This window comes from Anguilla rostrata, chromosome 12 (assembly GCF_018555375.3).
Source record: "Anguilla rostrata isolate EN2019 chromosome 12, ASM1855537v3, whole genome shotgun sequence".
Classification (NCBI taxonomy): domain Eukaryota; kingdom Metazoa; phylum Chordata; class Actinopteri; order Anguilliformes; family Anguillidae; genus Anguilla; species Anguilla rostrata.
This window is the reverse complement of record NC_057944.1, coordinates 26,134,518-26,159,260: the sequence shown is the minus strand read 5'-3', so window position 1 is coordinate 26,159,260 and position 24,743 is coordinate 26,134,518. Positions and strand designations below refer to the sequence as shown.

The 24,743-nt window shown below is 41.4% G+C and overlaps 2 protein-coding genes and 1 long non-coding RNA gene across 4 annotated transcripts; 1 reads left to right on the top strand and 2 right to left on the bottom strand.

The window, feature by feature from the left end:
• Positions 1-477: 477 nt before the first annotated feature.
• proca1 (protein interacting with cyclin A1) lies at positions 478-10,391 on the bottom strand. The gene is made up of 4 exons (XM_064302191.1): positions 10,160-10,391; positions 3,628-3,760; positions 3,173-3,307; positions 478-3,041 (listed from the first exon to the last, which is right to left on the bottom strand). The coding sequence occupies exons 1-4, from the start codon at positions 10,206-10,208 to the stop codon at positions 1,922-1,924; spliced, it is 1,437 nt and encodes a 478-aa protein (XP_064158261.1). The 5' UTR covers positions 10,209-10,391; the 3' UTR covers positions 478-1,921.
• LOC135236043 (uncharacterized) lies at positions 6,357-10,154 on the bottom strand. The gene is made up of 2 exons (XR_010324497.1): positions 10,025-10,154; positions 6,357-6,761 (listed from the first exon to the last, which is right to left on the bottom strand). It is a non-coding gene; the product is annotated as an uncharacterized LOC135236043 (long non-coding RNA).
• Positions 10,392-10,420: 29 nt separating the features above from the next.
• On the top strand, positions 10,421-20,301 carry galnt17 (polypeptide N-acetylgalactosaminyltransferase 17). Of its 2 annotated transcripts, none has more exons than XM_064302190.1 (11): positions 10,421-10,770; positions 11,052-11,205; positions 12,768-12,934; positions 14,581-14,755; positions 15,579-15,776; positions 16,158-16,275; positions 16,371-16,556; positions 16,978-17,115; positions 18,233-18,328; positions 19,710-19,871; positions 20,074-20,301. In XM_064302190.1, exons 1-11 carry the CDS (start codon positions 10,470-10,472, stop codon positions 20,209-20,211), a joined length of 1,833 nt encoding a protein of 610 aa, XP_064158260.1. In that variant the 5' UTR covers positions 10,421-10,469; the 3' UTR covers positions 20,212-20,301. The 2 variants fall into 2 exon arrangements, with proteins under 2 accessions (XP_064158260.1, XP_064158259.1); XM_064302189.1 differs by having other exon boundaries at positions 11,022-11,205.
• Positions 20,302-24,743: the final 4,442 nt, after the last annotated feature.

Here is a 24,743-nt window from a genome sequence, read left to right as displayed (position 1 = left end):
ATGCTCTCCTCCAAAGCACGCGATACCAAGTGCTGCACCACAGTTCTCAAATTGGGCTCACGCAGAGCTGAATTGAGATCACACAGAGATGAGTTGAGCTCACAAAGATGGGTCAGGCTCACATAGATGGGTCAGGCTCACGCAGAGATGAGTCTGAAGAATATTCATTTGCAGCTTAACAGCAGACTTGCAGGCACCTGATCGACCAGCAAGGGCCACTAGAGAGTGATGAGATGTGAATCCCAGCCGAATGAACCCTCTTTAACCCTTGGCGATTCTATTGCCAATTATGCACCGCCTTGCAAGGCTAGCAGCCACAGTCAAGACTGGCATGGCTGGGATGTGTTTTGCTTTTTTCCCCATCCATGCACTAGACCAGTGCCTTAACAGGATGAGCTACCCAGCAGCCCATTCTCATTACACAGCTTATAATGATCAGAACGTATTGAATGCAGAACTATTACCACACAGACAGTATCAGTTTGCACCTTTATTACTTATCATAAGCATTTGCAGAGTTGGCAAGATAGATTTACAGATGTTAAATCACAGACTTTTAGCTCTTGGGAAATCAATCTACAGCATCACGTTGTCCTAAAATGTGCCCCTGGTCACATTTGCTATGTAGCACCTACTTATGCACACATGTAAATTTTCAGGCAGGATTCCTTTCTTTTGTGTGGGACCATGTGAGGGTCAGCTGATCTGGGATTTTGGGTCCCCGTGAAGGGTGTTCCTGGCCTCATTTAACACTGGAAGGTGTAGGCCGTGCAGGGTGCGGATTATCCACCTTTAAGAATGTGACCCTGTTATAGACAAAGCCTTAAGCCCTCCTGGAAGGTACGTGGAGAGCCAAAGTCTCCTTATGGTATGCAAAAAAAGGGAAACTAACTTGCAATGCTCAAGATGCTAAAGATGCTTGGCTTCTCTGTGTACATTCTAGCAGCCAATAGCAGCGATGTAAGTAAGTCGCAATAACTTGAAACTACCAGATTTACATTGGTCCCTTGGTATGCAGATACCAAGCAAACTACTTCTTCTTTCGCTTTCAAACTGCAAGCAATGCAGATTGCTATGGCCTCCAGCTCTGCCCAAAATGAATCTTTATTAATCACCTGCAACTGCTGTTAAGATATTGTAATGTGTGACTAGATGAGAACACCTTTTTTCCAATAACATTTATTTTTAAAAGACAAATGATACAGTTTTTTGCAGTAGTCTCTGAGTGTATAAGCTTGTCATTTCTCCATTCAGTGAATGACGTTTGAGAGTGACTTGTGGCAGTATGTTGATTTCCCAAAAAAACTTTAATTGCTGGCTGAAATTTTTAATTTAATATTTTGCCTTTCAATAAGTTCTGTGATGCATCCAATGAAGAGTTTTGAATTGAATTTGCTATCTACATAAATTTACGACTGCCAACAGTTAGCAGCATTAGCATTGATAACTGAAAACAAAAGGAAAGTATATACCCACCAGTAGCATGCACAGAACTGCATTTCAAAATCAACTTCCGGTAACATATAACTCATTAGCCCAGCCATGAGGTTCATTTGGAAGTTAAACACGTATTGACACCATACCTGATTTTATTGTTGTGGTTAGAAACATAGTTTCAAAATGTTAAAAAAAAAAAAAAAAGAATTGTGATAGTGTATATTGAAAGTGGTCTGCATTCAGTACACTACTAAGTTACTATATTATTTTTTTTATTATACAATATCAAAATTTTATTAGATATTCAAGATTTTCTACAAATTTGGTAAAATTCTTCTTTGCATGCACAGTACGTCATATTGAAAGGCAGAAAATTATATGTACATTTTTGGAGAACCACCACTTTAAACATGAAATAATGTGTGTATCATGGTAAATTAAAGAGCTGACTGAGCCATCTAAATCACAATCATGCACTATCACTCTATTGCGCAACACTCTGAACTGGGACTACGAGCGCAGAGGGAGAGGAAGCCACTTTTCTCCTCTTCTTTTTTCCACCTTTTTCCTTTGGCTTCTTGTTCTTGGCTTTGGGGTGAGTCAGAGTAGGCATGTTGGCCGTGGTGGTGGTGGTGGTGGTGAAAAAAAGGTTCTCTGTCCGGGTTTCTAAGTGCTGGAGCTCCGGGTCCTGACCGGCCGCAGACACAGTGGCTGTGGAGACGGCACTTTCATCTGCTGCTCTCTGAGGGCTGTCTTTGATCGTGTCAACAAAAGGGACCGCGTTCATGGAAACACGGGCGCTCATTTTTCTCCTTTTCTTATTGCCTCGCCTAGCCTGTGACCTCACTTTCTTTGCTCTGAATGGAGTGGCTGCTGTGCTGGGAGGCACTGTCTCTGTTTGGCGCTCCACCACCTGAGGCATCAGCTCTGTGACAATAATGTTTAAGTCATCTGTGGCACTAGAGCTTCTGTCTACCGGTCTTTCTGATAGAATTACATTAACAGAAACCTCATCTTTTCCCTCCAGATCCATAACACTGTCCATGAAATTGTTCATATTGCTCTCCTGTTTATGATTCAGTTGAACAGGGCTGTTCACAAAATGGCTCTTGTCCAGGACGCCTTCTGCTCTGTGACAGGTAGTCACGGCGGCCTGCTCCACTTTGAACTGTTTGACCATTTTAACCATTTGCTTTCTTTTCCTCCCCTTACCCTTTCCCTTCCTTCTTTGGTTTTTCCTCTTCTTGCCAGTTTTATTTTTCTTCTTCTTGTCAGCGCCCTGTGCATCCCCTCTGGAGGTCTCTGAGGAGGAGGAGGAAGAGGAGGAGGAGCTATGGGAGGAGGAGACAGTGGCCAGCACTTTGATGAAGTCCTCGGCAGCTGAGACCACGTTCCCGAGGGATGGCTCTTCAGGGCCGGGGGTGGTCTGGGGGCCAGAGGAGGCACTCTGCCTTGTGCTTTCCATCACATCCCCCTCTTCTCTGATTGGTATGTTCTCTACTCGGGGGGCAATAGTGAGTTGATCAATAACGTCAATGCCTCCAAAATCATATGGGATCGACTCTTTGACCACAGCAACCGGGGCCTTGTCGTACCTTTTACACCTTTATAAACACGGAAAAAAAGAAAAGTTATTTTTATATTCACTCAGAACCAGCTGTCTGTCCATTTCAACTCTCTAAACACAGCACATGAACTAAAATGTGTGTAAACTTAAGTTTTCTTTCATACTTACATTCCATACCAGTGGCGTTCCACACATTGCTCCTCGTACGTGAACTCAAAGCAGGGTACCTCAATGACATTGAAAAAAGCCTGTCCCACGACCCTGGAGGAAGTGTCATTCACTTTCCTGAGACAAGCCTTCAATCTGAAAAATGCAGACAAAAGATGATGTGTAAATAAGGCTATCGTTCATTGATACCATACTAGGAGAACTTTGTGTCTGTGTTTGAAAAATATTTCTGTAATTTGCATTCATTAGCACATTTACTCATTTCTAGTTTTTTTTTTTTTTAACCACTAAGGGAAAAGCAACACAAAAACGAAATTCTGAGTTTGACTTGTTATATTTTTTCCTAACTTTTGCATAATTTAGGCATCATTTTGTTCTCATCGGATCTTCCGGTAAGGTAAGCATTTCAGGCGTGGACAGTAGCATTGTTTGGCATGTGAGCTAATGAAACTCACTCATTATCGCAGTCGCAGTGGCAGATGCTATGCCACTTAAAGTTGGTGTAGCCGAACTTGGAGGAGAATGGATGGATGACGTAGGGGCAATGGTCATGCACGCGGCAACAGCTGTCCGTCTCTGCGAATTCACCTGCAAGAAGTCCAGATACAGTCCGCTAGGTTAGTGCACAAAAAGAGCAAACAGCTGTAGAGACTCATTCATTTGATTACGCAACAGTTGCACACTAAAGTTGCACATTTATACTCTCCACTTACATGTACACCATGCATGAGAAAAGTTGGCACGTCGTAAAATAAGAATTTTATGGATATTCGTCAGTAAATAATAAATAGTTACATCAATAGCCTACCTACCCAAATGATCATAATTATCAGCGATATTGCCAGCACCACACCAGAGCGTCCCGGGATAAGTGAAGCCTCGCTTTGAGCGGTGCAGAACTTCGCTGCTCCCCTCCGAAGCGTGATTTTCGTCTCCCTGTTTGTCCAGCGTCAGTGGACCTTGAGCAATCTGTGCTTTTGTTGTTTTTCTCGTTTGCTGTGAACGCTCCCGGAAAGCTTGACAGGTGGATTTAGCCTCGGTCATGTCGGCCAGATTCTTCACTGAATAGCCGGGCTTAACTCTCTGTTCCTTAAACCCCACCCGACAAACATACATGAACGACTTCACTTGGATATGATTGCCTGTCTCAGAACAGTCCACCAAATTACCCACAGGATCGTAGACCAAACGGACCTCCTCAACGCCGTCTGACACCTGATGAATATAATTATCCCCAAATCTGGACATTTTGGTACAAAAAGTACTATTCAACATGTAAAATATGTCGTCTTTCTCTGCGTCCATCGATTGGCGCAAAAAATCGCACTTTACGAAGTTTCTGTCCAAGTAAGACAGAAAAACGAAGAACACTGACCACATCACTGCAGGCTGTCCTTTCAGCACCACGAGTCTACAGACAGCACCCCTCTTCTGCCGGCTGCTTGCCGGCTGCTCGCTTTTAAAGGGAAGTTTTTGGTGGTGCGATTATTAATACATTGCCTGACAATAATGGGAGGGGTTTAACATTTAAGTAACCCTTCCCTTGCCGTGTGTGTTCTCACTTTCTGGACAGTGTTCACTTCCATTCATTTTGCAGATAATGCTTTGACCTTGTGAACTGCATTCATTTTCAATCGTTGTTCAAATTAACGTGGCAAAATCCAGACATTATATCAGGGGAACATGCATTCAGCATCTGGAATGTGGGTTATTGTCATTTTTCCCGTCGAGGAACCAGAATAAGTCGTTCATTTACGCGCCATCACAATCATAGTATGTTTGTTCTGTAATTTACTTCGTGTTGTAAATTACATATTTTTATTTGCTCTGTAATTTACTCGATGCTGTCCAATTAAAAATATTCATGGGAAAGCAAAGTCAACGGAATTTTTCGATTGGGACAGTTAGCAGTTAGTATTTTGACCGCAAGTAACCTGCACTTCACCCGCCTTCCTCCACACACAACCACACACACACATCCCCCCCCAAAACCCCGGATTTGGTTCGATGACGTAGCAAGGAGGAGGTTCCTTTAGCGCTTTCCATGGTAACAAGAGATGGGGTGATCCTTACAACCCACGAGATTGGGCATCTTTCAAATTCCACAAAGAGCATGGGCAATGACCTAATTAAAATGTTGGAACAAAAGTCCTTCTTGGAGAACAGGAAGAACAGGAAGGTCCATGTGCATTCACATGTGCAGAGGAAGTAGCCAATATGGTCTCTCAAACCACGGCAGCTTCTGTTGTGGGATTTTCCACATATTTGTCAAAAATTTGATTGCTCTGTGATTGTTTGCATAAATTAATGTTCCCACATTCCAGTCCAATAGTCTTAAATAAGTGAAAAAATTTTCATGCAGGATTTTCACATTGAAACTATACTTGTAGATTTGTGGGGTGGGATGAAGGGGGGGGTGGGGTGTGGTGTGGGAAGCAAAGCCAAGATGCCAATTGAGTGGTGAAGGGGGAGGGTATGCATCATAAATTACTACACGGACAAAACTATACTTACATCTATGCCTTAATATAAGGCACATTTCAAATCCAGGCTAAAACCTTTCTATAAACAATGACTTCTGTGGCTGAGTGTGCAAGAGAGGGTTTGAGGGAAAGCACTGTTTGGTACTAAAATGCATTGATCCTCTTTGCAAAGTACCTTTCTGACAACATATCACACTAATCATAAGGTCACAAATGCTGCAGGGAAATATTTCCAGTACTGTGCAATTTCACAAGTTGTAAAATTTGAAAGGTAAAGTTTGGTTGGTTTTGTGATTCATTTTAAAATGCTTTCAAGTGTCATTTTGAAGTATTTGATTAGTATAAATGATGGCCACTAAAAATATGCTCAGATTTATTTTAAATGATTCATTTCATAATTACTGAACTCTTTTTTGTAATTTTTTATTTGAACATCTTTCTTTGTGTCACATGACTGGATTTGTTAAGGTTACATTAGAAGCATGTAACCTTTCAAAGCCTCTTTTCAGACAGTTTCCCAAAACCCTCCCTTCCTGGCTGAGGGTTTGGGAAACGGGTTGAAAAGGTCCATAAATAACATGTGACACATGAAAACAAGGGTCGTAATGGACAATTAAATCCAATGGTCTAGCTACCATAAAACTGTTTTAGTTTCTGTCTACAGTCAGTCCAACACATAGAGAATATCTGAAACACAGTCATCTGTTCACATTAGATTTTTAATACATTCAGACTGAGATCACAGTACTCAATGCTCCACCTGACCCAATGACCAGCTATTTGACAGGGTGTCTCCTGACTCCACCACACTCATTATTGGATATTATTTGACAGTAGAATTTTGTAGACAGGAGAAGATGGACGCTGGGGTGACAGGGTCTCATCGCACACAAGCGACTACCAATCAGGTGCCAGCAGTCCAGCTGTTGAGCTGCACATGAAGTCTGTTCCTCCAGCTTGTGTCTGTATGAGCCTGTCTTGTAAACTGCCGTGCAATACAAAGCAGCAGCTGACATCATATGCTCGGCTGTATTCTCCTGAATTGATAGCACAGGTTGCAGGAGTGAGTGCTGATATATACTGATGGTGCAAACAGGCATTCCAACCTAACGATTAAAGAGGGTTAACAAGAATAGAAAAGAAAATTAATCATGGAATCAAAGCTGAGTTTGTTTAGTAAGCTAACTTGACAAGTCCCTCTTGGAAACCCTTTCCACTCCAGATAATTTTCATGTTGGAAAAAGTTGGAACACATTCAAAATGTTCATGTTAAGCTGGTAAAAGCCGCTTTGGAGTAAGAAAAGAGAATTTCCTTGCTTTGGACCACCAACCCCCACATGCCTTATACCAGTCACTGTAAAGTAGAAAAACTTTCTCAAGTATGTAAAATATCCTTCATTGCACACGAAAACTGTCTGGGCCAACTGAAAACAAACACCAAATATTAAATAATATCAAAAGCACACGAGTGTGAATTATCATTTTAACATACACAGTATAGTTAAATCTTGGGGGGAAAACCCCTTTAACTAACGTTTCTTTTGCTTTTAAAAAAAAAATCATAGATTCACTTTAGGTTAGTTCCATGTTGCAGAACACCACCTCAGATTCATTTAATGCCACACAATACCCAATAGACTGCAGCCCAGCACAGGACAGGCAAATCTTAACAACCATGAAGGCCCCATTTTGGATACACAAGGCTTAGTCTAAGCAGGACAACCTGCCTCCAAACCTAGCCCACACCACTGCTGTCTAGAAAGTCTATCATTTTTATATAAAATTCATGAATTCACATGAATAGTGAGAAGCATCTAGTGCCGTCTGGTGGTCATTTGTGTAATTGTATTCCACCAACTGCTCAGGCTTCAATATTGGATTTGCTGCATGCTTCACTTGGAATCCGTTGATGGAATATTCCATTTGAATATTGCAATAATTGCAAATATTAAATTTGGGAACTCTTTTTTGAGTTTTTTTAATCTTAATAGCAAATTATTGAAAGATTAACTGAACACAGTGTTTGTGGTCTACATGTATAATAATAATAATTATTATTATTGTTATTATTATTATTATTATTGATAGAGCGGTCAAACTCAAAGTTAGGTTGAGTGAAGAATTGATGATATTTGTTAGTTAAGAAAGTTAATAAAGTGAATACCCAGGAAAGCAGAATACAGCTCATGCACAGCAATATTCCAATATTCGTTTTTGATCTGCTACAAGTGATAGGCAGCCTAATATACAGTCAAATAAAAACATGGAGTATACAGAAAAATAGTTTCATTGCGAAAAAGCCAACTGCACCCCACACACAAACCCCTCTGGTTCACTTTGCTCTTCAGTTAAGAGCTATGAGAAATGTGTTGTGTTTTTGTCTGTTACAATTACCAATAATAAGTCATAAAACCTTACACATTTTCCCCAATATTTCCACCACCCCGAGTTTCTTCCTCTGTTATAAGCTTAAAAAGGATCTCGTCCAGGTGAGATCCGTTCCGTTTCGTTCCAAGACCCGTTCCGCTCAAAGGTGAGATCGGTTCCGTTCAAAGGCTGTTCCGTTTAAAATCCGTTCCGGGTTTTCCTGAGACCTTCGAAGTGTCCGCTATTTGGTACGTAAGAACAGCATACGGTGATAACGGGGCAAATATTATAGAAAAGGAAAACTTCAGCGGATGAATTCACGTAATTCGCAGGAAATATACAACGACTAAATACATAATCCCTGTTTTTAAATATTCGTGTTTCTGCTCTATTTTAGCCTACATGTGGAGGACGCGGCACCTGCAGTCTGTCACATTTAGCAGAGGTTAAGAGTCGTCGTGCCATAACGATAATTCGATAAGGCATAATATTTTTCTTTTGGTGAACATAAACTCGAATTACAGACGTATGCAATGACATCTGTAAATTAACGGTCTTTAGCATCTTTTACCATTTGCGGAATGAAAATTTCCTTATGGAGCCAGTATGACGATGGACAGCAGCGTTCCTTGGCGCGTTTTGCAGTTATTTCTGCTGTAGTCTGTGCTAATGAAAACATACTTTATTGCCAGTCTTTAATTATTTTTGATAATTGTAATGAGTGAATGAAAACGTTGGGTATATCCTATGTGCCATTTGGTGAATGAGGATTTGATCATGGGATGGTCTTTAGTTGTATAGCCATGCTGCACGCCTGAGCTACGCAGGTTGGAATGTTATGCTACCACTCCGAAGCCTTATGAACACGCTCCGAAATCTTATCAGTGCGGGATGCTGGCTGCAACACGACGGGATGGTAAATAGTCGTTTGTCCTTTTACTTAAAAAAATATTATATACTGTATAATACACAATACATAATTTTAAGCCATTGTCTTATATGAACATGAAAATGCTTGTTTGCTTTCCTACCAGGGTTAGTATAATGCTCTGTAAATTATAAAGACAATAAGATGCGAGTCGTCTGCTTCAAATAGAGGATGCAACCTCCTTACATTGACTATTGGTATCCTCCTGTTTTTATTTATTTCGCTTGATACGAACGTGTCAGTTACGAATAACCATTTGCAATGTTATACTCTAGGTCAATTCCAAAGTCTAGCGCTATGTCATAGAGAATTTAAACACTGAAGTCAATTTAGAAAAATCGATTTTAATAATTAGAAATAATAGGCCTAATGTTTTTACTTAACGTTTACCAAAATAAGTTGAAGTGTAGAACCTGCACCAGTCAGATCATCAACATTCACTGAATGCGGACACGGATACCGAAGAGTAGCCTAATTTTTTTCTTGAATTCAAATAATCTGTCGAAGTAAATGTAAAGCTAACACAAAATACGATAGTCAGACTTTACCTCTACATATTAATATGATTGTACACCCCTGGGCAAAAAAATGGACCAAGCCCTAAATGGCAAAATATTAAGCTTTTAATGGTCTTAACAACAAATCATTGGTCAGAAAATTAGCAAGAATTAAACAAATGCACTCCTGAGACCTCCTGTGCCACCATTTGCTCGCTTACTTTTGCTGCAGTGAACTGTTTGGGGGAAAGCTAGAAACAGGGAAATTCACTTGTCAGTAGACAAATTAACATAATGTCAAATAACAGAGTCATGTTTTGTATTTGGTTGCATATAATTTGCATGCCGTGAATTCCTGATGTCTGTGACCTATCAACATCAACATAAATTATGCTGATACAGTATGGAACATATTTGCAGTAGATACTACAAGCATTGTTTCTCCTGAATATTTTTTCCATTGAGTTCAACAGGAAAATTAATCAGGAGAAACGATGCTTGTTTCTAAGATAACACCATCGCTCAAAGAACATGACGCTTAAAGATAAAATTTCGTCTCTGATCACCAAGTACATACCACACTGATCAGTGGAATGTCGTCCTCCTCCGACTACTTACACCCATTTTACAAACAAAACACAGCGATTTAATCTGGCGTTTCTGCCATCTTTAAAGTTGCTCACATGCTGATTGGTGTTTTACCGGCAATCACCTTCGTGGGAGCAGACACACCTCCGGCACACCTTCCACTCAGACACCATGCCGGGAGAGACCAAACGTAGTCAGCAGCTGCATCACTCCTCTTGTGGTACACTTAAAACAGCAAATTGAGAGGCACGCGGCCCCATTTCTCACTCGTTATATTATTTGCATAATTAATTATTTGATTGCCAATCAAGACATATAAACGGAAACCGTTGAGCGCAAAACAAATATTCTCGCTTTCCACTCAGTGTAACACACTGTGTTTGTGGCCTGAGGCTCACAAACACACTGTGTTTGTGGCCTGAGGCTCACAACACATGTGTGATTTTTCTTCCGACTTCCAGGTCGTCAGATTCCGGTCTACAGCGACTCTAATGGCTTTCGTGTTGCGAAGATGGAAAATATTACTCGTGATGAATGTAATTGCCGTGGCGGGGTTTATGTCTTTCTGGGCTAAGTGCAGCTCTAGTACTATAACCGCCATTGGCCAAAACTCTCACGGTAATGTGAAAAGGCACAGCCGCTACAACCTCACCATTCAGAGATCAAGCATCAGTCACGAGGCCCTGCTGAAGAGACTTGCGTCTCTGGAGGACGTGGTCTACAGACAGCTTAATGGTAAAGCAGATTTATATCAATTCTCTGGCATTGTGCACCTGTATTTTTCAACTCTAAATCAATTCTCCAGAATTGCGCCCCTCTATTTTTCGGTTCATAACCAAGTAGAGACCTTAATTCGTTTGATTATTATTCAGATGAACGTATACGGCGTTATATCTAAATTGCTTAAACATAATGGTTAGGCCTATATTAGACAGTGAAGTATAATAGTTGCAACAAAAATATAGATACATTTCAATGTACAACAGGTTTATCAAAGTCGCTTGGACTTACTGAAGGTTTCGGTGGTAGAGGGAAAGGAGGATTGCCTGCAACGCTGAGTCCTGCCGAGGAAGCTAATGCAAAATACCTGAGGGAGAAGTACGGGTACAATGCTTACCTTAGCGACAGGATTTCTCTGGACCGATCCATCCCAGACTTCCGCCCAAGCAAGTGAGTAGGCTACTGGAGTTGCTGCCCACCGTATTAATGTTGCATGTTTTTAAAAACCCTTATCACTGGTTGTGGATCACATTAAGTCTGAAAATGTTATGAATGTCATTTATGTGTTAATGGCAATACTGTGGCTTCTGAAATTGTGCTTGAACATCGTTTGGAACGGTGGGTTTATGGGGAAGGCCGAAAACTATCGTAAGTTGTAAAAATGCTGTTAATGTTATAGCAATGTTGAGGATCCAATGTTTTAACTGTTTATATGAGACATATTTTATTTAACCAGGGTAGGTTCACGGATTCTCTTTTGCAGGAACGTCCTGCTTCACACTCACACCTGGGAGCTGCCCAGTACAACCACAATCCACTGAGCAGCTCCACTGGAGGGCGAGGACATTTTTTTAGCCAATTAAATCAGGGGATGATTAGGTGGCAAGTTTTTGCAAGAGCCAGATCTGGGATTTTAGCCAGGACAACAGGGAACCCCCTACTCTTTGCGAATAGTGTCATGGGATCTTTAATGACCACAGTTAGTCAGGACCTCGGTTTAACAACTCATCCGAAAGATAGCATCTCCTACAGCACAGTGTCCCCATCACTGCACTGGGGCATTGGGGATTATTTAACCAGAGGGAAGATTGCCCCCTGCTGGCCCCTCAACACCACTTCCAGCAGCAACTCAGTATTCCCTGGTGGTCTACCATCCAAGTACTAATCAAACCCACACCTGCTTAGCTTCAGCCAGTCTGCAGGACCAGAGTGCGTGGTGGTATGGCTGCTAGCAGTTATATTAAAGCTTTAGAAGATCAAGATGAGATGCAGTTTCATCAGGTGATGCTTCTGAAAGAAAATACACTTTTCTCCTGTAAGGAAGTTTTAATATGAATGACCGTAATATCCGTCTAGCTACTACCAGTTACGGTTCATTACTGTTAATTTGAATCACTATCTTTCAGTTATAAAAACTAGTTGTATGTCTCTTGGAACAAGCATGATGACTCGTGATGTAGTGCTGTGTAGCATGTGCTGTACTCAGAGAGAAAGGGCAGACTGCTTGGCATGCAGTTTGTGTGATGTGGAGCCCTCAGTTTCCCCTTCAAACTTCTGATGGCGCCCCTGTACCATACTGTGGAGAGAAGGTGATTTTTGGAGCGTTTGATCAAGGAGCATGAATTCTGGAATGATGTCATGGCTGATACTTGTGTGCTAAATGAATCTGCCTCGGTTTTGAAGGAAACCCCTGCTGAAATGGCTAACTTGACTAAATTGCCAACTAAAAGCCACTCTTGCCTGCATTTGGTGGCCCAGTGGGTGTTAGTGTGGTGCCCTCCTGCTGAAATCCCATGACCAGCATTCCCTGTTTGGAAGCAGAGAATGCAATTTAATATGACACCAGCACCAGAGATTTCGTAAAGTGGCCTCCCTCGTCATAACCGATCAGACTTGAACAGAGGCTACCACGAGTCATGGATCGGTCCCATAATGCATTGCCGTGAGCACTTTGAAACAGCGGTGACAGAGCACATGGAATGCCTCATGCCATTTTGTGTCTATGATTGCAGATGTAAGAAGTACACGTACCCGAGGGATCTCCCGCAAATATCCCTCATCTTCATCTTTGTGAATGAAGCCCTGTCTGTGATTCTGCGATCCGTCCATTCAGCTGTCAATCACACACCAGCGCACCTGCTCAAGGAAATCATTCTGGTGGATGACAACAGTGATGATGGTGAGATGTAATGTCAACTCAGAGTATATAGCAGGGATGGCCAATTCCATTCCTGCCGGTTCAGTGTGTTTGCAGGTTTTCATTGTTGCCAGTTACTCTGGCCAAATTGGCTAATTATCTGAATACACTTTTATGCTGGTTAAACTGGGGGTTAGACCACAATAAGATGCTTCATGTTGGGACACAGTAACAATCTTCAGCTGCCATTTGTGAACTTATCAAGAAACATTGCTAAATATCAATTACTAAATGATTGGGACTCATAAATAATTAATGGCAAAAGTTGCCATGAAATCCAAAAACGGTCCTCCTTGGACACCCCTGATATACAGCAATAGTGTATGTACCAGGACTCACAGGTCAATCATTTGAGAAACTTCAAACTTCTCAATTAATAATCCAAGAAATGAGATGATTAATGGAATGATTGTTTAACAAGAAGCTTTGAAGAGAGCATAGCACCCCTTAGTGCTTGGATGAGGAACTACAGTTTACAAAATAGATCTGGATTTTCTACATACATTTAGATTCAACCAAATAAATAACATTTTTGTTACCAAAGACTGCAGAGGCTGATTTGAGGAGATTATTCCTTTGAATATAACATAACAGGGCAGGAGGTTGGTTATTAAAATAAGTTTTCTAATCGCTGCATAATTTCTTTGTCAAGGATTCCCCTGCCACCACCAGTAAGGTGCTTAAATCGGATAATGGAAATCTGCGGAGGCTGGAACACTGATTTTCATTTTTACATTTATATTTTGGTGCTTGGCAGATTAGCAGCCAGAGCTACTTGCACAGATTACATTTTTTTTCATGAAATCTATTTGTATAGCTGGATATTTTCACTGAAGCAGTTCAGTTTGAAGTACCTTGCTAAAGAGTGTAATGACAGTGCCCCAGTAGGGAAGCAAACTCACAATCTTTGAGTTCCATATAAATTATGCTGCACTGCCATATTGCACTCACTTCTGTTTATCTACCCTATTACACTCTGGAACAAAGGGATTTGGTGCTTCTGTTAGAGTTCCAGCGGTTCAGGTGAGGGGCTTGATGGGATGGTTTAACCTCTACTCTCTTCTTGGAGAGAAACTGAGGCCTTGGTGGTTTTCCTGCAATATCAACAGGACATTTCTTTTGTAAGAAGGGAAATAAGGGCCGCTTCTTTTTGTTCGTTCCTGTTATTAGCCCCTCCTTTACAATATGGAATACTACTGCAAGAAATATTAAGATTGCCAAGGACTTCAGAGATGGTTTATTTCTCTCCTACCACTTTTTCTAGCTTCAGTTCCACTCTCATGTGAGCATGTAATGTGCCATGAGAGAACTGAGCTCAATGTTACCAGCTCATCTAATTTCAAAGTGACATTCAAAGTTAATTTCATTAGTTCATTAAAGGCCTCTCGGTACCTTTTGAAGTGTCCTGCACAGAGGAGACTGGTAGGGTCCTTCAGCGAATAGAGGCCTACAGCAGCATACCGATAGGGTCCTTTAGTGAGTCCCCTGATTGGTGCTCCCGCACCCTTAATGTCCTTGTTCTTTCAGCATGGGCAACTTTGCCTCTTGAAGCGTGGCCAATTTATTTTTCCTGGTATGTGATTGGTTGGTTGCTAACAAGCTTTCCCCTACTTTCCTGTGTGACTCAGGGCAGTTGAAGGCCCCACTGGAGGAGTATGTGAGTAGGCGATATCCGGGCCTGGTGAAGATCGTGCGCAATCGGAAGCGGGAAGGGCTCATTCGAGCTCGCATTGAGGGCTGGAAAGTGGCCACCGGGGAAGTTACAGGATTCTTTGACGCCCATGTGGAATTCACGCCCTCCTGGTAAGATGTTTCTCCTGGCAGCATTTAAGCAAAGACTTTAGAGCATAATTACTGGTGCCTGTAGATCAGGGCTCATCGAACAGAAGCCCCTGATGGACTTCCTGTCAGCACTCTGAAACCATACAGACTAAGCTCCATTTGTCAGCTGAATGAACACAGCACCTGTATAGTAATATTCAATAAAAGCTGTATGTGAGGTATGAGACATTAAAAAAAATTGGGGTCTCAGAAATGGTTTGATAATTTACTTTTTAATTATGACTAAAGATCTGATGTATATTTTATTGAACTACAGATATTGTCATTGACAATCAAACTATGTGAAAGGAATGTTTCTGTAATGTGTGTGTGTGTGTGTGTCTAGTTTTAGAAATTGGGAGTGTAAGATTTACTGCAAGTACTGTCTACAATCCCAAACTAAAACGATTTCTCCTCTCTGTATTTTGGGCATTCTCGGCCCTGTTCCTGGAGGGAAATGGCATTTGCTGTTTTTTCCCCACCTTAAAAATCAGTCTCTTGAACTCAAGAACCCAGGTGCAGTCAGTTAGCTGTGTAATGAGCTGTTTTGATTGATCATTTAAGTGTTGACTGGCAAATAAAACCAGCAGACCTTAGTATTCTCCAGGACCAGGGTTGAGAACCCTGCTCTCTCATCGAGAGCTTTCTAGAATGGATTTCTGGTAAGTGGATTGAATTAAAAGATGATGGCCAAATGGGGAAAACAACATGCAGCTGGCAAATCAGTTCTGGATGTAAGTGATTTATCAGGATGAACTTGTTTTAGACTGAAAGGGACCACTGTTTGGGCCTGATCCCCTGGCAGGGCAGAACCGGTTCTGGCAAGAATTAAGGAGGATCGCAGGAGAATCATCCTCCCCTCCATCGATAACATCAAGCACGATACCTTTGCGCTGGAGCACTACGAGAAGTCCGGGCACGGCTACAACTGGCAGCTCTGGTGCATGTACATCAACCCTCCTAAAGAGTGGTGGGATGAGGGAGATATAGCTGCACCTATCAGGTGTGTACACTGCACGGGAAGGGGGGATATAGCAGCACCCATCCGGATTGTAAACTGCATGGGACAGGAGATATAGCTGCACCTATCGGGTGTGTACACTGTGTACAAGATGGGGTATAGCCGCACATATCTGGTATGTACACTGCAGGACAAGGGGGACATTGCCGCACCCCTTTCGTGTGTACACTACAGGACAAGGAGATGGCTAGGAGTTAAGGGAGAAGTGCCTGACAGTGTGAACCTTTCCCTGTCAGTAGATCCCCCCTCTGGGGTATCTGTCTGTAAATCTTTAGCTCACTAATGGGCTCAAATGATTTAAGGCAAACCGTGAACTTGCCCCCATGTGCAGGTGCATTTCTTGACTTCTTTTCTATTTTCCAGGACTCCTGCAATGATTGGCTGTTCTTTTGTGGCACACCATGAGTACTTTGGGGAGCTGGGCTTGTTGGATGATGGCATGGATGTCTATGGGGGAGAGAACATCGAACTGGGAATCAGGGTCAGTGTGTCGTGTCTTCTCTCTCTCTAATTAAAAACGACAGGCCGTTTCGCCGTGTTCATGGACTTCCCTTGTCTCTGTCTCTCCTATATTAGGTATGGCTGTGTGGGGGCAGCATGGAGGTGTTGCCCTGCTCCAGGGTGGCTCACATGGCCCGGCTGAAGAAGCCGTACCTCAGCGACATTACGATCCACGCCCGACGCAATGCCCTGCGTGTGGCAGAAGTCTGGATGGATGAGTACAAGTCCAACGTGTACATGGCCTGGAACCTCCCCATGGATGTGAGTCGGACGCATTGGCATTAGTCAAGTACTACACCCTCAGCTTTACCATGATGGAAATCAGCAGTTGTGTTGTTACTCTAAATGGTGATGTTCCATGTGGACAGAAATATCTTTCTGCACTTAGGTTCCATGTCATATCATTACGGTAATTTGGTAGGCATTCTTATCCGGGGGGAGACATCAGCGTTGCTCTCAGAAATGCCAAAAAAATACCCAAGATTGTGTATTATTAACCAAACGAACAACAGAATGCATTGTTACAAGAAGGTACGATTAGACAGATGAATCTTAGATATAGATATACCCCACAGATATATATCACAGATATACCCTAACATTTTCCCAAAGAAAGGAAAGTGAAATGTGAAAAAGAAAAGGATAGCTTTAGATATCTAAATGTTCTTTCTCACTTTTGCAGAATCATGGAATAGACTATGGTGACATCTCCCAGAGATTAGCCCTGAGGAAACGCCTGCACTGCAAGAACTTTGAGTGGTACCTAGACAACGTCTATCCAGAGATGAGGAGATACAACAACACTGTTTTTTATGGGGAAGTGAGTCTTCCATCAAGCTTCTTGCTTGTGTTATAAGCGGAAAACATTTTGCTCTTCACAAATTTAAGCCTAATGATAGAAAGAACCTGTTAAGAATTGCAAACCTGATTCTTTAAAACCAGGGGGGTCAAACTCGAGCCCTAGCTGGCTGCCGAGGCTGCAGGTTTTTGTGGTTTCCTTTCAGTCAGCAGTCTGGTCTTGAATAGGATGTGTGGATTATTTGGCCAATCAACAGCTTCCGTGACTCACTGGTGCTGAAAGGCACCAAAAACCAAAAAACACTGCAGTCCCCTTGGACTGGATTTTGACTCCCATGGTTTAAACTTGTGCCGTTGGCAATTTCATAAATATCCAGTGGTTTAGGTGCTGTCGCATGTCCATCTCAAGGGTTCAAATCAAGAGGCAATGCTGTCATACACAACATGCTTAATTATGTAGGCATACTTGTATGTATGAGAAACTTAAGTCAACACAAATGGATGAAGCTGGCTAGCTTGAACAAGGCATTTTAACCTATGGTAATAATAAATTGGCACAAGGATTCTCAAAGTCATGCCTGGTGGACCCCTCTGTACCCTGGCTTTTACTACAGACAATCGCATGATCAAATTCAGAAATGCACTAAAGTATTTCTATAATTTTTTCTTAACTTGAATGAAAGGTCTGGAATTGAATATAAATTTGTGGGAAACTGAGTGCTCCGTTCCAAACCAAAGAAAATCGCAAAGGTCCAAACCTTTATGGGAAGGCTGGACTCCCAGTCAGTTAAGACTGATTTCACTTTCTAAAGAGTGTAGCACAATGCAAATTGCAGCAGTAGCTCATCTGACTCAATAATATTCTTGGGATGTGTATGTGGGACATTTATTTGTGTAATGTGTTGCTATTTCTAATGCAATGTGGTGTTAATTGCATTAGAAATAGTGAAATGGTGAAAATCATCCCACAATGGTCTTTAAATTTGGACAGTTAAGAGCTCCTGATAATGCAGGGGTTGCAAGTGTGATTAAAAAAAACCAGCAGATGGATGGGTTTAAGAGACCCTGATTTAAGGGACATGACTGGGTCCATTCTGAATTTCAGTAATATAGTGATCTCTGTCCATCTGATTGCCCAGATTCGTAATGGCAGAGTGAGCCATCTGTGCATGGACCAGGGATCAAAGGAGAACCACACAGCGATTCTCCATCCATGCCATGGCTTGGGTCCACAGGTAGGACTGACTTTTATTACAGCATATTACCAATACTGCAGATATCATAGACCCTGAAGTCCACGGGCAGGACAGGCCTACATTAATACAGGTACCAAACTCCAGTCCTGGAAGGCTGCAGTGTCTGCAGGCATTTGTGGTTTCCAGTTAATGCCTTAAGAACAAGGTGCGTGGACTCTTTAGCCAGGCAATGACTCAAATTAATCACTGCTGAAATGCAGTGCAAACCAGCAGACTGTGGCCAGGACGGGAGTTTGCCATCCCTGCTACAGTATGTTACCAATATTGCAGATATAATGGACATACCATCAAATAAGACCTCATTGTCTATAGTTTAACTTTTTGCCTGTCATTCAGATTAAGTGTAACAAAGTTGTGATTAAGAAGATTAATTAAAAAAATTGGGAACTCCTGTTGCCAACCAGGGAGGTGGGACATAATTTGTTCAACAGTCTAGCATGAATCCACTCAACGGATCTGTCCAAGAGGGATTTGTGTAAACCCTCTGGAACTCTCTGGAATCACCAGTGTCTTTATTTGGTTTCACCATGCTGCTGGTCCCTGATGTTAGTGGTTGGTGTCAGGGTAGGCTGCTGAGGTTCATATGTCTGACACTCAGAAATATTCATGTCCAGTTGGGAAATGTACATTTGATGCTGATTTTTATCAATCTTCCATTGCTAGAACTGGTGGTCTGATGTTTGCTCCTTGCATTAAAAACTTTATTTTCTTTCTAATCCTATTTTCTTTATTTTATTTTCATTTTGAGGGTATCATCCATAAATGGAGGATGTGTGGGAAGGAATATTAGCTTTCTTTTTTTTTTTACTTTTAATAAAATGTCGCTTTTCATATTTCCTTTTGTCATTGTTACTATTATAGTAGAAGATGAATCTCGTTAATGTTTCAGTCATTCCAACCTTAATCAGAACTGTTCGGACATAAGACCAACATATGTTCTGAGGACCTAACAGAAAATATGGTAAATGTTAATTTAGTAATTTGCACATAAAATGGAAATGAAATATGCAATACAGCTATGCTACAAACATTGCAAGTGCTATTATTTGGATAAAAGTTTGTATGGTGTATATCTTCCCAGATTTATGAATTTGATGATTAATAATCCATATCGTAAAAATAGGCAAAATCCAATAATGATCAACTATATTGCACCAATACAATGACAAAGCTACGAAATGTCAAATTTACTTCATAAAACCAACTGAGTTTGAGAAGCTTGTGAGGCTTTCCACTTTGAAAACCATGGTTCCTAGTGGAGTAAATAATTAATTGCTTTTAAACATAATGACCTATCATGTGTGACACATTGGATGTCTCCAGCCCTGAGTCTTTGGTAAGAAATGCGCTCCCCTTGCAGCTGGGCAGGTACACCAGGGAGGGGCTTCTGTACCTGGGTCCTCTCGGTAGTACAGGGGAGGAGACCAGCTGTGTGGTGGATGACCACGTCAGCAGCCTGCCACAGCTGCTGAACTGTGACGAGATCCCCAACAAGCGGGCAAAAACTTGGCATTTCTCCCAGGTATGACCCAGACGGACACACCGCTTTTTTCCCTGATACATCGCACCCAAAAACGAGAGAACAAGTCATCTGCTTTCAGACAGACCTGAATAAAAAAGGGTATAGCATGTATGGTATAATGTGTTACGCGCCTTCCTTTCTTGGCACACACATGGCATCACCAGAATTCGCTACTGAAAATGTGTGTTTTTCTCCATTGCAGAACGACTCTATCGTCAACCAAGCTACCGGCCGCTGCCTGGAAGTGGTGCCAGCCAATGTGTACTTTGGCTATTTGCTTGTTTTACAGTCCTGCACTGGACAGAAATGGAGCATCAAATACAACATGAAACAGCTGTGACAATAAATCAGCATTATTACACAGAAAAGCATGCATCGCTACATCCTCCACCTTGTCAACTCCATTAAACAAAGTAGCGCTGTCATCATAGACACTGGAATGGCTGAGTTTTTGCCGTGGGACACTTATACTTGAAAAATGTCTCCACAAAGACTTTCGGTGGAAGTGAGCTGATTCTCAATGCAAAATTGAACCACCGCAGGTGTGAGACTGGGAAAACCAGACGAATCGGCTGATCGCCAAAATGCAACAATCATGCTTGTTTTGTTTTGATTCATATGAACAATTTAATTGAAATGACAGAAAAAGGACAGTAAAATAACAGCTACAGCCTTACTCTGCTTCTTTAAAAAGTACTGAAGATGTTGCCAGGAAACTTAATTATGCATATACAGTAGTAGCATAAGTCATTTTATAAATAATTTATATAACGGGGTTATCAAGAGGAGGCTTGCTTTTACAGACTAGTCATAGATGCTGAGAATAGGAAAAAATAAAAAATCCAGGGCCTCAATCATCAAATCATCAAATAACTCATTCCAAAATGTAGAAATATTTTATACCTCAATGAGAGGTTGGTTGCATTTCACGTAGAAAAAAATCATGTATGTAGCAAATTTGGTTCATTGCATTTTACGAGAAAAAAAAATCATGTGTGTAGCAGATTTCTCAAAGCTATGTCATGTGGCATACCTGTACAAAGCAATACTGACAAACTCCAGAGTAATTAAAGAGCCTTGTCTTGATGAACAGGCACTTTTTAGAATTAAACCACCTGTTCAGCAAGGTTAAAATATTTGAAAATGCTTATTTTGTTCTAGAAGTGACTCGGTAATGTATCGATGTAAATGCAAGAACATCTGACACACTGATGTCATTTTCAGGCATGCATGGTTGTAAGACTCTTGGGTGGTTTCTGTGTTAAAGTAAAGTTTGGGGGGGGGGGGTCTTCAACTGCTCCACGAGCTACAATTTAGTATGTCTAGTCTACATGCCAAGGGTATTTTTTTCCTCAGAGTTGCTGATGTTCAAATGCATATATTTTTCATGGCTGAGAGTTAATAAACAAATCTTGATGTTGTGTTGTGTTAGCAGTTTCTTCCTTTTGGTGAAAACTGTAGTTGCAGGCACTGTAGATTTTATCTTGATTAATTTGGCATCCACTTACCCACTGGCTCTTGTTCATAAATCAGAATTTGATATAAAGCAATGACATTTTTTTGAAGGTTTTCCTCAAAATTTCATCACTTGAATGGTTCAGCTGCTGATGATAGGCAGTGCTGAGACAAATGAACAAGACTGCTTAGTTGTTGCCACCTGTGTAACCGAGCTAGCTGTCTTTCTGACAGTCTGTCAAACTATCTATTCATGTTCAGACTGTGAACTTGTACAGTACATACAAACAAGCTAATATACATGACATTAACTAGGTTATGTGGCAAGGTTGCTAATCAACAAGATGAGGTTGCCAACCAATTTGTTATTTGCGGGGAAAATACGTAGCTAGGTTTCTGACAGTGATTTTTATGTACCCGGTGTGAATGAAGCTAAGCTATATAATAATACCTCTGCTACTCCTGTACCTAGCACCACATGATGTCAGTCACACAGAACAGCTGCACAGTAGAGATGACTGATGTATAAATTAAATTTTTTGACAATATGGAGGTGTCAGCCTTTTGTTGTTTATATTAGGCCCGGACTTCTATAAATAAAGTAGGCTAGTAGCCAGAACAAATGAGGCAGTAGATTCCAGCCTATGAGGTTATTGTATATGTGTGGCAACTGTGGGTTTCATTGGGCTGTCTTTTTACTTTTATTTTACTGACTTCAAACCCATAATCTCAAACACTTGTGAGCATATGTTATTCCATAGAACATTGTGAACACTGAGAAACCAGTAAAATCATGTTTAGCCTGAACCCATAAGAATATAACATAATGATGAGAATGAACCTTTCAGCCCATCTAGGCCTGACATTAACCTACACCCTGGAGATCACCAATCACTAACTATTTGCCTTCAAACCAGAGAGCAGCTACACTCAGCATTTACCGGTGAATTGAAGAACGTCCAGCACTCGCCGTTTACCAACAAACTAGAGAATATCCAGCGCTGGATCAAACCTGGACCTGAACACCCAAAGAGTCTCTGCCTCTACTGCATGAACTGGTAAGCGGTTCTATGCAATGACAACACAAAAAATGTGAGAGTGAAAGCCTACCTGGGTCAATACAGTACTGCTTGAATGTGTCTTGTTCTTGCAATGTTAATATTTAATATTTAAAAATAAATACATTTGACAAGGAGGCCATGAAATATTTGCTCTGAACATTATGTCGGCTATTAGTATTATTATATTATTATTATTAGTAGTAGTAGTAGTAGCAGCAGCAGTAGTAGTAGTACTGTGGAATTTTTTTTTTTTTATCATCGTAGGTAATTCTTGAATCTGGGCTAGGGACTTTTTGGTTAAATCACACAATACTCTGTGTGGTATATCCGTAGCGCCTGAAAGACAACAGACAATGCTGATGATGCGCAACTATTTCTAGATTTACCCTTGGCTCACCTAGCCGTGCGCACGGAGGCATTTGCTTCGCCAGCCAGTAGAGGGTCACATCTACCGTCCCGAGAAACCTGGTCTGATGATAAGGTCATCGAAGCCGATACATTCGCAGGTAAGGCATAAAAATTAGTTACGTTAACGTCATTTGGTTGGACATTAGGCCGGATAGTTGGCTGCTCATGGAAGTGAGTTCGCACGTTCGTCTTCTGTCTAATAGTGTAATATTCTAGAACGGTATTGCCTTAAATATGCATAAAGCGACGATTTATGGTTCAGATGCTGTTACATCAAAATCTATATGCTGAAGCATCAATTTAAATAAGACTGTTTGCATCTATTGTTCATCCATATTGAGGATATTACTTCTTTAGTAGTTTGCTTGCAATTTAGTATGATTCGGTGGATGTTTGTTAACAATGCTTATAATCACTGTTGTCTCGTTACTGAATCAATATTTGCGTTCAATTTTTTTTTGAATGACTGGCGGAGCAGTCACTGCGTTTTAAAATAAATAACTGCATCCTAAACGTACTGTAAATTGTACAATTTTAAAGTATATGTAAATTTCTGACCATGTGACTTGCTAATATTTATTCAATACTGACAGTTAAAATGCATAAGTTACTCTCCTTTACATTTATTTGCTCCACTAAGCACCCAGAGTTCTTAGGTTACACCTCAACATTTACAGATGTTGAACACTTAATATAGTTAAACAAATCAAACAAACTTTTCTTTACCACAGGTAGATTTATACCCAATATCCAGAGAGGTAACCTAAAAAAAAAAAAGTTTTTTAAAAACTGTGAAAATAACATGCATGTTTTCCTATAGAGGGCAAAATGCAGCAATTTCCTGAATCATCTATCAGTAGATACAAGAGTATCTTGTGTATTAGTTGGTTAGAGTGTATATTTTTATGATAAATGATAAATAAATACATAAATAAATAAGCAAACTGCCTTAGCCCTTACAGATAAGCCCTATACCTCCCTTAATTGCTGGTCATGGGTCATCACTAATTAGCATCATTAATTTTGAATCTGCATTGTCTTTGTCCAAGAGGTTAAGGAAGGCAACATGAAGTGCTTCTATTCCATGACACTGGTCCTCATGCTGGGTAAGAGACATTTTCACTCTCTCTTAGTGTGGTGGATGTTTTTACCATATCCAGAATATTGTGGAATTCTCAATGCATGCACTATATGCAAAATTTGAGCAAACAGCTGCTTGATCATGTGTTGTGCTGTCTCGAGAGACATCTTCTGCAGACCGCCACTCTGGTGTGTGCTGCCCATCAGTTTGCTGTCTGTCTGCAATCACACAGAGGCCATATTACATTTAGATTTTTGTAGAAACCAAAACCGAAATGGCTCTGTCCATCATTAGAAAGAGATCCTCCTTCCTCCTCATGTGAATCAGGTAACAGATGCTGTGATGTCATCAGGGGCGTCGTAGTGGGGGGAAAAGTGGGACTGACTACCCAGGGCTCGAATTGGGGTAGGGCCCTCGAAAAGCCTGGAATGATGCATGAGAGACATGGATCAAGAGAGGAAGGGGGCCCACAGAGCCTGCTTATGTATAGGGCCCAGAATTTTGTGCTACACCCCTGGATGTCATGCAGTGAAATTATTTCTGTTTCAGGCATCTCAGGAGGACGGGGGCAAGAGTTGTACCCCTGCATCACAACAGAGAGGTACCTAAGGATAGACTGTGAGTTCAGCCCCACCGACATCATGCCTGGCCCCTACTGCGAGTTTAAAGAGGACAGCAAACTGATGGGCAGCACACGCCCCAATGCTCAGCCCTACATGGACTTCAGGAGGCGGGCCAGCGTCACCCTAGAGCCCCCCGACATGTGCATCCTTATCCTCAGCAGTCCACTGAGTGATAAGGCCAGAACCTACTCCTGCCGTGTCATACAAGGAGGGGAGGCGCTGGAGAATAGCGTGGCACTGCATC